The 14,567-nt window shown below is 39.6% G+C and overlaps 1 protein-coding gene across 1 annotated transcript in view; it reads right to left on the reverse strand.

Annotated features, from left to right (window-relative positions):
• Window positions 1-381: 381 nt before the first annotated feature.
• LOC125048192 (urea transporter 1-like) overlaps window positions 382-14,567 on the reverse strand; it is an 18,740-nt gene continuing 4,554 nt past the window's right edge. The window contains exons 4-10 of the mRNA XM_047646801.1: window positions 6,011-6,130; window positions 5,411-5,565; window positions 4,767-4,968; window positions 2,243-2,390; window positions 1,883-2,067; window positions 1,364-1,519; window positions 382-989 (exon numbers count right to left, since the gene is read on the reverse strand). Of these exons, the coding sequence (XP_047502757.1) occupies window positions 936-989; window positions 1,364-1,519; window positions 1,883-2,067; window positions 2,243-2,390; window positions 4,767-4,968; window positions 5,411-5,565; window positions 6,011-6,130 (1,020 nt within the window). The 3' untranslated portion in view covers window positions 382-935. The remainder of the gene's footprint in view (window positions 990-1,363; window positions 1,520-1,882; window positions 2,068-2,242; window positions 2,391-4,766; window positions 4,969-5,410; window positions 5,566-6,010; window positions 6,131-14,567) is intronic.

Consider the following 14,567-nt stretch of genomic DNA (forward strand, 5'->3'; position numbering starts at 1 on the left):
TGAGATGATTTCCGGTCTTGCAATGACCTCGTTGACCAGGGGAAGAGGGGGCCAGACACGGCCACCGAACGCCATCAGCAGTCAACCAGAGCCATTTTATGTGAGATCGCATGCTTGTACGCTGTAGTAGGGGTGTGGAGGAACTGATCACACTCGTGGGAATGAAGAGACAGATGTACACAGCTCGTAATAAATGTAGCTTGAATTTTCCTTTTATCTGTGACTGAATTCTGCCTGGAGTCGTTTCCCTCGTTACTGAAACTCTTCAGAGAAAACAGTCGGAAACTGGCACTCCAAGTATTTTCGAAATTGAAGTTCATCATGAAGGAAAGCTTAATCATTTCTGAAATGTCGGTTTCGTCAAGGAGAATAAAGGATTTCTGAAATGTCAGTTTTTATTAAGAAAGAAAATGAGCGCCATCTAGTATTCCGCTTGTATACTATCGTGGTTCTATTTCCTTTCCTCTTTATATACACTCTTGGCCTCGTCACTTTAGCACCAGGCCACGCGGTTCCATTTGCTCTTTAAAATAAATCCTTTGTATCTCTATGGGAAGCCGCGTGGCAAGAAAAGCAAAGAGATTTATAAACAAGATCATTACAGTGTTAATACAATGACTGCGATGACAGTGGTTGGGAAGATTATAACAAATAAAAAATAATGATGATCAACAGTGATCATAATAGTAATTAATAATAATAATAATAATAATAATAATCGTAATAACTATAATAATAATAATACAAAATATAACAACAATAGCAATGACAAAACAATATCAATAATAACGACCCGCAATAACCACAACGACGGCACTACCACCGCTAAAAACAACAACAAAAATAACGTACTATGACTATACACATATCTATAAGACAAATTAAACTGCCCTAACAGTCTCCCAACAGCTGAGCCAACGACCCCTCCAGGGCGATCATTTCCCGATGGTTTGAAGGGGCTCCTCGACATCGGTAGGACGGCGCTCGCTCTGTGGAAAGGAGGGAGGGAGGGAGGGAGGGAGGGAGAGGGAGAGGGAGAGGGAGAGGGAGAGGGAGAGGGAGAGGGAGAGGGAGAGGGAGAGGGAGAGGGAGAGGGAGAGAGAGAGAGAGAGAGAGAGAGAGAGAGAGAGAGAGAGAGAGAGAGAGAGAGAGAGAGAGAGAGGGGGGGGGGGGGGGGAGGGGAAGTCTGTGTCATTAATTAGTTCAATTTCTGATTCTGGTGATTGGATATTCCAGTTGCGATCTTTAAAGTAGCAACCGTAGCACTATGCAGTACTAGAAGTAGTAGCAGTAGTGGTAGATTTTCATTATCATCACATTAACATCATCATCACTATTATCATAACCATTTCAGCTCGCTCACCTGAAGTCTCCTTTCCTCGCTGAAGTACTGGACGAGATGCTGCTCAGGGAAAGTCTTACTCGCCACCCACACGAACGGCGGGTTTTCTGTCGTGCTGATGGCGAGGAGCAGCAGCGTGGCCACGTTGAAAGGGTACGACAGGACAGGAACTGCTGTCTGTAAAGGGGACGCATTGTCACAGGATTGTCTGGGGTTTTAGAAAGTGTTTATGGAGTGGTGGCTTGTTGTTGTTGTTGTTGTTGTTGTTGTTGTTGTTGTTATTGTTGTTGTTACTGTGGTCTAAGCTGTTTTAGATGTGTGTTTTGTGAGGGGGAAGTAATTTGATCTATTTTAGAGGCTCCGTGAGTTTTATTCGTAGCGGAAATATTTTAGTGTGCCTACCATGAACTAAACACAACCAATACAAAAGTAAGATCTAGTACCTTTTGCATCTCCATTATCTACGTAAACAAACAAACAAACAAAAAAAAAAATATGGATTCACAGTCATCGCTCTCAGAAAACAGAACAAGCTCTTACCGCTGAAAATATATGCACCGTTGCTGCCTGGACTGCACCTGCCAGAGAAGCTACAATAATGGCAGCCACAAACACACCCGGCAGAGGGACGAGGAAGTAGGAGAGACCTCCGGCTGACAGCATGGCATTGTAGCCCCAAAGCCCTAGGTAGACGTCTGTGTAGGGCGCAGTACTCACCAGCAACCCTGAGAAAGACGTCATTCGAAAATGCTTTAGTCTACCATAAAATATGAAGCGTCGCCCCCGTTTTCTTTAATTAATCTTTTCGAATAATGTAAATGGTAAGGCAATTCTGTCCGATTCTATAGCTCATTTCAAGAAAAGAATATATACAGATCTAAAAGCGCTTCAAGATCTCACCGATCATAGTGCCAATGACGCTCCCCATGTAGAAGAAAACAGTAAGCAGAGGAGAGAAGAAGAAAAAGCCAAGCCAGACGAGGATGGAGGAGTCGACGGTGCCAACGCCGTAGATCTGCCCCGAAGCCAGAAGCGTGCCTTCGAACACCTGAGTAGTTTTAAGTAAAAAAAAAAGAAAAAAAAAAGATGAAGTTAATATGATTAAAAATTAAACACGTTATAAGTTAATAATAATAAAAAATGAGTTTAAATTACAATGAAACACGTTAACAAAAATAAAGTGAAGTGGAGAAATAAACACGTTAAAACTAAATTAAATCAAATGAAACTATAAACAAAATTAAACACATTACAAGTTGATAAAGTGAAGTGAATTAAAGATTAAATACGTTATGAACAATTGCGTGAATATGTGCACACGCGAACGCAAATATAATAACGTTAACACAAAACTTGAAAACGAAACACAAGCCACAACAAGACATGAAGTTAAATCAATATAATCCGTTTAAGATAAAATATAATCAAATAAGTGAGAAAAAAAAAATCACATGTTACAGCGAACCTCACGGCTGGACACGGCACACAAGTGAACCGTGAATGGCCGGGCTTTTTACCGTAACGAGTAATAAACCTCTATTTCCTGTCCTTCGTGTATTGCCAGGACTGTCCTTAGAAGTTCTGTTTCGATAGAACTGTTGCCTGGGCTAACTTTTAGAATCTCGCTTTCTCTCCCCCTAACTCTCTCTCTCTCTGTCTCTCTCTATCTCTCTCTCTCTCGCTCTCTCTCTATCTCTCTCTCTCTCTCTCTCTCTCTCTCTCTCTCTCTCTCTCTCTCTCTCTCTCTCTCTCTCTCTCTCTCTCTCTCTCTCTCTCTCTCTCTCTCTCTCTCTCTCTCTCTCTCTCTCTCTCTCTCTCTCTCTCTCTCGCTCTCTCTCTCTCTTTCTCTCTCTCTCTCCCTCGCTAGCTCGCTTTCTCTCTCTCTCTCTTTCTCTCTCTCTCTCTCTCTCTCTCGCTCTCTCTCTCTCTCTCTCTCTCTCTCTCTCTCTCTCTCTCTCTCTCTCTCTCTCTCTCTCGCTCGCTTTCTCTCTCTCTCTCTCGCTCTCTCTCTCTCTCTCTCTCTCTCTCTCTCTCTCTCTCTCTCTCTCTCTCTCTCTCTCTCTCTCTCTCTCTCTCTCTCTCTCTCTCTCTCTCTCGCTCTCTCTCTCTCCTTCTCTCCCTCTCTCCCTCTCTCCCTCTCTCCCGTCCTCCATCCCTCCCTCCCTCCCTCCTTCCCTCTCCCTCTCTCTTCCTCTCTCTCCCTCTCTCTCCATTTCCCTCTTCCTCTTCCTCTCCCTCTCTCTCTCTCTCCCTTTCCCTCTTCCTCTTCCTCTTCCTCTCTCTCTCTTTCTCTCTCTCTCTCTATCTCTCTTACTCTCTTCCTCTCTCCCTCTCTCCCTCCCTCCCTGTCTCTCTCCCTCTCACTCCCTCCCTTCCTCCCTCCACCCTCTCTCTCTCTCTCTCTCTCTCTCTCTCTCTCTCTCTCTCTATATATATATATATATATATATATATATATATATGTATATATATGTATGTATACATATGTGTATATATGTATATATAAGACATACATTATATATGTATATATAAATTATATATATATACATATATATATATATATATATATATATGTATATGTGTGTGTGTGTATATATGTATATATAATACATACATTTTATATATATATATATATATATAAATGATATATATATATACACACAAATGCATATATATTTTAATATATATTACACACACACACACACACACACACACACACACGCGCGCGCGCGCGCGCGTTTACACCAAGACACATATACATCAGTGTATATATACACAAACGTATGTAGTGGCACCCACTGCGATGCGACAAAGAATACGTGGAAGGTATTCTTACTACTTAATTCCTATAAAACGTTCGCTTGTCATCTCTTCACGCAGGGAATTAAACAACTGACTCTCATCAATTTCCTGAATGACTGTGACCTGTAGTTAAATCGCGGACCGGTTGTTGTTTTGAAAGCCTGTGCATCTTGATCTCGCAGGATACGAGACTAATTTTTTTTCTTGCATATCATGTCTCTGCAAAAAAAAAAAAAAAAAAATCTTGCCAAATGTCGTGTTAAATTGTCTACCAGACATCTTATAGGAATAAAAACCTGAATAAAAAAAAGAGGCACAGTAAGAAATTAAATCGCATTTTAAAATTGTGGCTGATTTCCTTTTCATCTCTGTGTACACGGTACTGACTTTGTGTTCAGTATTCACTTGAACACAAAGGCTCTCTCTCTCTCTCTCCTCCCTCCCCCTCCCTCTCTCTCTCCCTCTCTCCCTCTCTCCCCTTCCCTCCCTCCCTCCCTCTCTTCCCCTCCCTTCCCTCCCTCCCTCTCTTCCCCTCCCTTCCCTCCCTCCCTTTCCTCCCTCCCTCCCTCCCTTCCCTCCCTCCCTCCCTCCCTTCCCTCCCTCTCTCCTTCCGTCCACCTACCTTTCCCCACTCTATGTCCTGCGTGACGTTGACCCCAGCGGTCAGGTTAGCGCCCTCGATCTCCGGAAGCTGAGCGCCCTCGAGGTTGGCCGCAGTGCGCATGCTCAGTAGCATGATGGCGGCGGAGAAGTTGAACGGGATGGATAGCGCTGGTAGTTTCGACGCCGCCATCAGAGCATTGAGACCTTTGTCCACGTAGGATCTGGAAGTGTTTTTTTGTTTTATTTTTTTATGTGTTTTAGCGTTTTCGATGAAAGTGAACAAGAAAAATGGGTATATAATAGAACTATACCTTTCTTAAGAGGTAGACTCAATTATTTTTAAATAGGTTTCAAATAGATAAGTTTTAATTTTTTCATTGATCTGAAGGTATTTATAAACAATTTTCACACTTCTTCCGATAAGAAATGGCACATATTATTGCACTTTTCCAAATGGTACATTAAAGCATCTACAATTAGACTCCACCTTTCCATTAATAAATACACTGAATTATGGATTTTTTGTGGACCAAAAAGAAAGTGTTAACCAAACAAACAAAAGACAAAAATCGTTAACCAAACAGAATATTATCCAATTTCACAAAGAAGACAAAAAAAAAAAAAAAACTTTAACCAAACAAAATACAAAGTAACTGTTCTTACGTAATGATGACCGCAAAGGCGACATACAGCCAGAACAGGGAATTGATCTGGTGCCCTGAGAGAGCCGGAAACACAGCCACCGAAATACATCCAACCAGAATGCCGTTGAAGACCACCACGCCGTCGCTTATTAAACTCTCCGGCTGGTTGAGCACCTGCAGGAGGAGGAGGAGGAGGGGGGGGGGGGGGCTTCGTCAGCGTCTGGAAACCTCGAGTTGAGGGGGTGGGGGTGGGAGAGTGTGTGTGGGGGGAGGGGGGTTGTTAGTGTGTTTGTAGCGTGCGTGTGTGTGTGTGTGTGTGTGTGTGTGTACAAGTGTTGAGGGATTTGTGAATGCATCTGTGTTTGTACGTGTGTTTGTTTTTTTGTATGTATTAAACGTATTAAAATCGCTTAACAAACACACACACGACCCCACTACACCCACAAATCACGAATCTCAAAAAACATTCAAAGATGAAAATAAAACAAAACCAAAAACAGGTAAAACGGAATAATTATGAATCCTACCATCCACACATACAAAAAAAAAAAAAAAAAAAAAAAAAAAAACACAGATAAAACACTCGCCATTCACAGATAAAACACAGATATAAACTGACCTTACTGAAAGCGACACCAAGCACGCCCGCCAGCAAACACGCCCAGAACACGTTTGTATTTCCGACGAACATCGCGGCCATGATAAGAAAGCCTGTGATGGGGTTGTTCGCGAAAGCAACCTACGAAGAAAATGGGGAAACGAGGATTAAATTGGAGAAAATGGGAAATCGGTGATTCATTGAAGAAAATGGGGAAACGATTATTAATTGAAGAAAATGGGGAAACGATGATAAATAGAAGATAGTGGGAAAATGATGATTTATAAAAGAATTGGGGAAACGATGAATAATTGAAGAAAATGGGAAATCGATGATTAATTGAAGAAAATGGGGAAACGATGATGAATTGAAGAAAATGGGGAAACGATGAATAATTGAAGAAAATGGGAAATCGATGATTCGTTGAAGAAAATGGGAAAACGATAATGAATAAAGGAATTGGGAAAACGATGATGAATAGATGAAATAGGATAACGATGATAAACAGAATAAATGGAAAAAACGATAATAAACAAAAGAAATGGGAAAGCGATGATAAACAGAAGACATGCGAAAACGATGATAAACAAAAGAAATGAGAAAACGATGATAAATAGAATACATATAAAAAAGCAGTGATAAACAGAAGAAATTGGGAAAAAAGGTGATAATTATATTCGTAGTAAATGAATCTTAGTAATTATGGAAGAGAGAGAATGATGTTAATTATGGAAGAGAGAGAATGATGATAATTAAGGAAGAGAGAGAATGATGATAATTAAGGAAGAGAGAGAATGATGATAATTAAGGAAGAGAGAGAATGATGATAATTATGGAAGAGAGAGAATGATGATAATTATGGAAGAGAGAGAATGATGATAATTATGGAAGAGAGAGAATGATGATAATTATGGAAGAGAGAGAATGATGATAATTATGGAAGAGAGAGAATGATGATAATTATGGAAGAGAGAGAATGATAATAATTATGGAAGAGAGAGAATGATGATTATTAAGGAAGAGAGAGAATGATGATAATTATGGAAGAGAGAGAATGATGATAATTATGGAAGAGAGAGAATGATGATAATTATGGAAGAGAGAGAATGATGATAATTAAGGAAGAGAGAGAATGATGATAATTATGGAAGAGAGAGAATGATGATAATTAAGGAAGAGAGAGAATGATGATAATTAAGGAAGAGAGAGAATGATGATAATTAAGGAAGAGAGAGAACGGTGATAATTATGGAAGAGAGAGAATGATGATAATTAAGGAAGAGAGAGAATGATGATAATTAAGGAAGAGAGAGAACGGTGATAATTATGGAAGAGAGAGAATGATGATAATTAAGGAAGAGAGAGAACGGTGATAATTATGGAAGAGAGAGAATGATGATAATTAAGGAAGAGAGAGAATGATGATAATTAAGGAAGAGAGAGAATGATGATAATTAAGGAAGAGAGAGAACGATGATAATTAAGGAAGAGAGAGAACGGTGATAATTATGGAAGAGAGAGAATGATGATAATTAAGGAAGAGAGAGAACGGTGATAATTATGGAAGAGAGAGAATGATGATAATTATGGAAGAGAGAGAATGATGATAATTAAGGAAGAGAGAGAACGGTGATAATTATGGAAGAGAGAGAATGATGATAATTAAGGAAGAGAGAGAATGATGATAATTATGGAAGAGAGAGAATGATGATAATTATGGAAGAGAGAGAATGATGATAATTAAGGAAGAGAGAGAACGGTGATAATTATGGAAGAGAGAGAATGATGATAATTAAGGAAGAGAGAGAATGATGATAATTAAGGAAGAGAGAGAACGATGATAATTAAGGAAGAGAGAGAACGGTGATAATTATGGAAGAGAGAGAACGATGATAATTATGGAAGAGAGAGAATGATGATAATTAAGGAAGAGAGAGAATGATGATAATTAAGGAAGAGAGAGAACGGTGATAATTATGGAAGAGAGAGAATGATGATAATTAAGGAAGAGAGAGAATGATGATAATTAAGGAAGAGAGAGAACGGTGATAATTATGGAAGAGAGAGAACGGTGATAATTATGGAAGAGAGAGAATGATGATAATTAAGGAAGAGAGAGAATGATGATAATTAAGGAAGAGAGAGAATGATGATAATTATGAAAGAAAGAGAATGATGATAATTAAGGAAGAGAGAGAATGATGATAATAGAGGAAGAGAGAGAATGATGATAATTAAGGAAGAGAGAGAATGATGATAATTATGGAAGAGAGAGAACGATGAAAATTATGGAAGAGAGAGAATGATGATAATTAAGGAAGAGAGAGAATGATGATAATTATGGAAGAGAGAGAATGATGATAATTATGGAAGAGAGAGAATGATGATAATTATGGAAGAGAGAGAATGATGATAATTAAGGAAGAGAGAGAATGATGATAATTATGGAAGAGAGAGAATGATGATAATTAAGGAAGAGAGAGAATGATGATAATTAAGGAAGAGAGAGAATGATGATAATTAAGGAAGAGAGAGAATGATGATAATTAAGGAAGAGAGAGAATGATGATAATTATGGAAGAGAGAGAATGATGATAATTATGGAAGAGAGAGAACGGTGATAATTATGGAAGAGAGAGAATGATGATAATTAAGGAAGAGAGAGAATGATGATAATTAAGGAAGAGAGAGAACGGTGATAATTAAGGAAGAGAGAGAACGATGATAATTAAGGAAGACAGAGAATGGTGATAATCATAGAAGAGAGAGAGAACGATGAAAATGATATTCGTAGTGAATGCAATAACAAGAAACAGAGACGGTGATAGACATATAGATATATAACCACATACAAAATATTATATATGATAAATACATTCATAGGAAATGAAGTAAATATAGACAATAGTAAATATATGCATAGTAAAAACACTTACTGTAGGATAAATACACACATAAAGAATAAATAAAGACAATGATAAATGCGCTAGGAAGAAATAACAAGCAATAATGAATATATGTGTATTAAATGTATTTAGTCATAGCGTGTGCCCTTACAATCATTAATGCAAGGGATGTCGATAGATAGACTGATAGATAAACAGATAGTTAAACAGAAAGATAAGTAGATAGTTAAACGGACAGATAAATAGACTGGTAGATAAACATAAAGATATATAGATAGGGTGGTTGATAAATAGATGGATAACAGATAGATAAAGATGAATGAATATATTAATAGATAAATAGATAGTTAAGTAGACAGAGAGACAAATAAATTGATAGATATACTATTGTAGGTACAGATTCGTGCAGACAAATATATATGTGTGTGTGTGTGTGTGTGTGTGTGTGTGTGTGTGTGTGTGTGTGTGTAAGTGTCCGTGTGTATGTGTGTCCGTGTGTATGTGTTGTGTGTGTGTGTGAGTGTGTGTCCGTGTGTGTGTGTATGTGTGGGTATGTTTGTGTGTGTGTGTGTGTGTGTGTGTGTGTATGTGTATGAGTGTGTGTGTGTGTGCGTGTGTGTGTGTGTGTGACGCCACATAACCGTGCATCAGCAGATTGTTTGGTCTGATTAATTTCCACACTATAGCCGTAAAAGGTCACTTAGTACTTGACCATAAGAATATTGTTGTTATTGTCGTTGTTTTCCATGCGAAATTCGCTGATTGGTTTGTTTTGTTAATACCAAACCAACTGTATATCCTCTGTAATATTCCTTCGTAACTTCGTAATTTCAAGAATTATATTAGGCTAATTAATCTGAACATATGTGATCAGGATGATTTAATGCATACTTACATACATACATGCGTACATACGCAGATACATACATACATATGTTAATGCATTATTACACGTATACATACATATACACATACATACAAGATTGCACACACATACACATACACACACGCGTACACCCACACACTCACACTCACAAGCAAACACACACACACTCACACAAACACACATACACATACAAAAACACACACACATACAAACACACACACACACACACAAACACACACACAACACATACACACACACACACAAACAAACACAAACACACACACTCACACACACACACACTCACCCACACACACACACAAACACACACTCACACACACACACACTCACCCACACACACACACACTCACTCACCCACATACACATACACAGCAACGAGGGAAGTCTATAACACTGAGACGGCATTAATAACAAAACGTGACCAGCATCTCACAGGACGCCTCATCCGACCCCCCCCCTCCTCCTCCTCCTCCTCCTGTGCCTTCTTCAAGTCAAGGGGGGAGGGGGGGAGAAGCTGTTAACATGCGCGAAGGACTCTGGCCTCGTAGGGACAGGGTGCGGCCGCCGGACACAAGGACAGGGGTAGGGGTAGGGGTAGGGGCAGGGGTGTGTGTGTGTGTGTATTATTAGATAGATAGATGAATAGATAGAAAGGTAAACATATAGATAAACAAATAGATGGTTAAAGATATAGATTTAGATACAGACACAGATTTATGCTCACACACACACACACACGCATTCGTGAATATATGCCTGCGTGAGACGTAGGGAGAAAGTGTGAGAGCGATGCCCAAATGCCCGAATGTTTATGTGGTGTGTGCTTGTCCATAGACGCAGCAGCATAATGTATAGAGGAAAATGTGTGTGTGCATTCATAAAAAAAAAAAATCTATTGCTTGTGGTAAATGCGAAAATAAACGCCTCTCTCTTTTAACAACTCGTCGATTTTTCATATTTGTGTAGAGGGTAACGATACCTGTTTTCTCTGACTGTACGTACTGAAGATTGTGAGCCGATGAAGCACACTTCCTTAGAGAGGTAGAGAATGAAGCGCTTTTAAGAGAAGGAAGGACACGATATATATTCCGCCATTTTGGAAAGACTCCTGTAGTATGCTATGACGAAGGGAATTCAAATACTTTTCTTTAAATAAAAGAATGGCTTTTTTTGGCCGTTGTTATAGGGAGCAGATGAGAAGAACAAACATTGAAGGAAAATATTTCAGAGACATTTTCTTTTCTTTTAAATTTGTAATCCAATCTGAGTACGATACGATAGGTGTTCTAGAAATAATTGATTGAAAATTGAAATGAGAAATGATTCATAAATGACAAAATTATAAGTAGAACGTCTAGGGTTGATATATATTATTTATAAATATTAAGATTAATAAAACGATCTGAACAAAAATATAATAAAGAGAAAGTCCATTTATAAACATCAATGTAGCTTTAGCAAAGGAATAAAATCGATTAGACAGAAAATCTTATTCTGAAATATATCATATCAATATATCCCTGATGACTTATATAAACACCAAAAAGAAGCATAAAGTCTAGTAATGATAATCCGAAAAGTATTATAAGCTGAAAAAGGAGACGCGATTCACATACAAAGGGAAGGGAAGTTCAGGAAAATAACAGTCGTGAATAACATTACCACAATTACTGTAACACTGACTAATTTCCTTCTCTCTCTCACCTCATGCATAAATTCCTCGTGTATTTGAAACTGCCTAGAATGTCCTTGGCACTCTTTACATGGAGGGGGGGGGGGGTGGAGGGCGTGCCACTTTACCTTCTTCAGGAAAGTGCTCTTGGTGTCACGTTAGTTCATTGGAAGGTAATCCTGTGAATGGTAATGTCAGTTTTCCTTTTCGTCGATATAGGAAGATTGATATGTGCTGTGTGTGTGTGTGTGTGTGTGTGTGTGTGTGTGTGTGTGTGTGTGTGTGTGTGTGTGTGTGTGTGTGTGTGTGTGTGTGTGTGTGTGTGAAGTCCTCCAAATCTAGAAGATATTTACGCTGTATGTAAAGGGCTATTGTCCCGCCTGGCGATCTGTCTGGAGGTCAGACTGTCTAGAATAGTAATCTTTGTTACATAAAAACCTTTGTGTATATAAATATTCGTGTACACCGTGTCATCAATGATTTATATTCTAATGACTGCCGCATGAGACTAAATTACGTTATGCTCGCACCCTGGACCCCTTAATGCATTGGCAATTCCCTCGTAGCCAGGATAGGCCAGAAGGTGCATACATCAGACATTTCTGAAAACACAAGAACAGAAAATCTCGCTTAGCAATGCCCTCTAACGTCAAGCATTTACACTTTCTATGACGATGCCTGTTCATGCTAACGTCTAAGCCACAGTACAAACACAAATAATATCAATTAAGAAGTATCGTATTTTCTTATTTAATACACTACGGCCGATCGCCCTCATGACTCTGCTTTATATGTAACTTATAATCTGCTTTTTAAATTAATGCTGCAAGCAAATCGCCTCTGATGCCCTTATGTGTGCGGCGAACACACGTGGAGGCATATGTATACCACGTCACGTGTAATTGGCACTTGGCATTCATAACGTATCCTTCAAGGGACATCTTGGCGGATCTGAACGAGCCATCTCCCCCCTCCCCCCACTAATGGCGGCCACAAGCTCGTTGGGGTGATAATCATGTCTAGGGTCTGAAATGAGATGAGGTGAGATGAGAGAGAGAAAGAGAGAGAGAGAGAGAGAGAGAGAGAGAGAGAGAGAGAGAGAGAGAGAGAGAGAGAGAGAGAGAGAGAGAGAGAGAGAGGGGAAGAGAGTGAAGAGAGAGAGAGAGAGAGAGAGAGAGAGAGAGAGAGGAGAGAGTGAGAGAGAGAGAGAGAGAGAGAGAGAGAGAGAGAGAGAGAGAGAGAGAGAGAGAGAAGGCTTTAAGCTGTATGTAATACATGAATCCTCAGCCCCCGCCCTCCCCTCCTCCTCCATATTCCAAAATGGCCGACTTTCCTGGAACACCCCCCCCCCCTCCCCCGTCATTCCTTCTGCGAATTTTGGCGCCAAATGAGATTTTTAAAAAAGCTCACAACCGAATTTTCTTTCCATCATCCAGGAACGATGGAAATAAAGAACATTAGTAAAGCCATCACGATCCCAGTTGTCATAGACAGTAGAAATCCTGAGGTCATTGGGTAAAGCTCCATCATGATTACTCAGCGAAAAGAACCATTATACCAGTCTTACCTGTCCTGGCTCCATTTACTAAAAAACAGTTTAATATCTAATGCTATAAAGTTGTAAAGGAGAGATATATAAAGCTTTGCGTGCTTGATATTTTGAATTCAATAATACTTCTGTTTTTCTCTAGAATTGTTATTGCAACGTTTGCATTCCTAACTGAAGACTTCAACAACCACAACAACAACAAAAGTAAAAAAAAAAAAAAAAAAAAAAAAAAAAAAAAACATTTTGGGGCACGAGATCTCCGAAAAGCTAGATGGCCGAAAGATAATCAATCTCACTTTAATTACTATCGCTAAATTTCTTAGCTTCTAATTGTGTGTGGGATTGTGATATCGATTAATAATAATAATAATAATAATAATAATAATAATAATAGTAATAATAATAATGATAACAATAATAATAATGATATGATAATAATAAACAGAATCACCAATTTACGAAAAAGGCACAATCATTTTGAATACAGCATACAGTGTAGTGCAGGCATTGTTCTGTAATGATAAAGCAACTCATAACCAGAACACAGGTAATTGTCATATATTGTGTATATTTTGTATTGTATTGTGAGGCACCATATTGTTCTCTCTCTCTCTCTCTCTCTCTCTCTCTCTCTCTCTCTCTCTCTCTCTCTCTCTCTCTCTCTCTCTCTCTCTCTCTCTCTCGTTCTCTTTCTCTCTCTCTCTCTCTCTCTCTCTATCGCTCTCTCTCTCTCTCTCTCTCTCCACCCTTCGCTGCTAATGACCTTAGCTGTTGACGCGGCAGATAATTTTAAATAATCAATCAATCTCTCCACCCTCCCTCCCTCCCTCTCCTCTCTCTTCCTCCCTCCCTCCCACCAGCCCCCCACCCATCCATCCATCCATCCCCACTCTCTCCCCCCCTCCCTCTCCCCCTGCCTCCCGCCCCCGTCTCCCCCCTCTCTTTCTTCCTCCCTCCCCCTCTCCCTTATCCTCCTTTCCATATTCTTATCAAATATGCGGAGGGCGAGGGAAAGAAAGGAAAATAAAGAAAGTAGAGAGAACTTTCTCCGCCTTGCCCTCAGGTGGTCGACAGCGCGGGGGAAAGTCGACACCGAGTGAGAAAGGATGGAGGTCGAAAAGGGATTTGAAAAAGGATTTTGTGTGAGTGTTTGTGTTTGTGTGTGTGTGTTTGTTTGTGTGTGTGTGTGTGTGTGTGTGTGTGTGTGTGTGTGTGTGTGTGTGTGTTTGTGAGTGTTTGTGTGTGTGTGTGTTTGTGTTTGTTTGTGTTTGTGTTTGTGTGTGTGGGTGTGGGTGTGCGCACTGTATGTGTGTATTATAAGTATGCATGTACCCTGTATGTATATGTGTGCGTGTATGATCATATATACGGCAGATAGTAGAGAGGTTAATCTTACACGAAGCTTCCCGGTGATAATAAGGAGAGAGGAATTGGCGTTTGAGAAGAGCAGAGGAGGAAGAGAGAAGAGTTGGGGTTTTGAGGAGAGAAGTGAGGAGGAGGAGAGAGGTGTTTGAGTTTCCAGGAGAGGAGAAGAGGAGGAGAGAGGA

This window comes from Penaeus chinensis, chromosome 1, assembly GCF_019202785.1.
Source record: "Penaeus chinensis breed Huanghai No. 1 chromosome 1, ASM1920278v2, whole genome shotgun sequence".
Classification (NCBI taxonomy): Eukaryota; Metazoa; Arthropoda; class Malacostraca; order Decapoda; family Penaeidae; genus Penaeus; species Penaeus chinensis.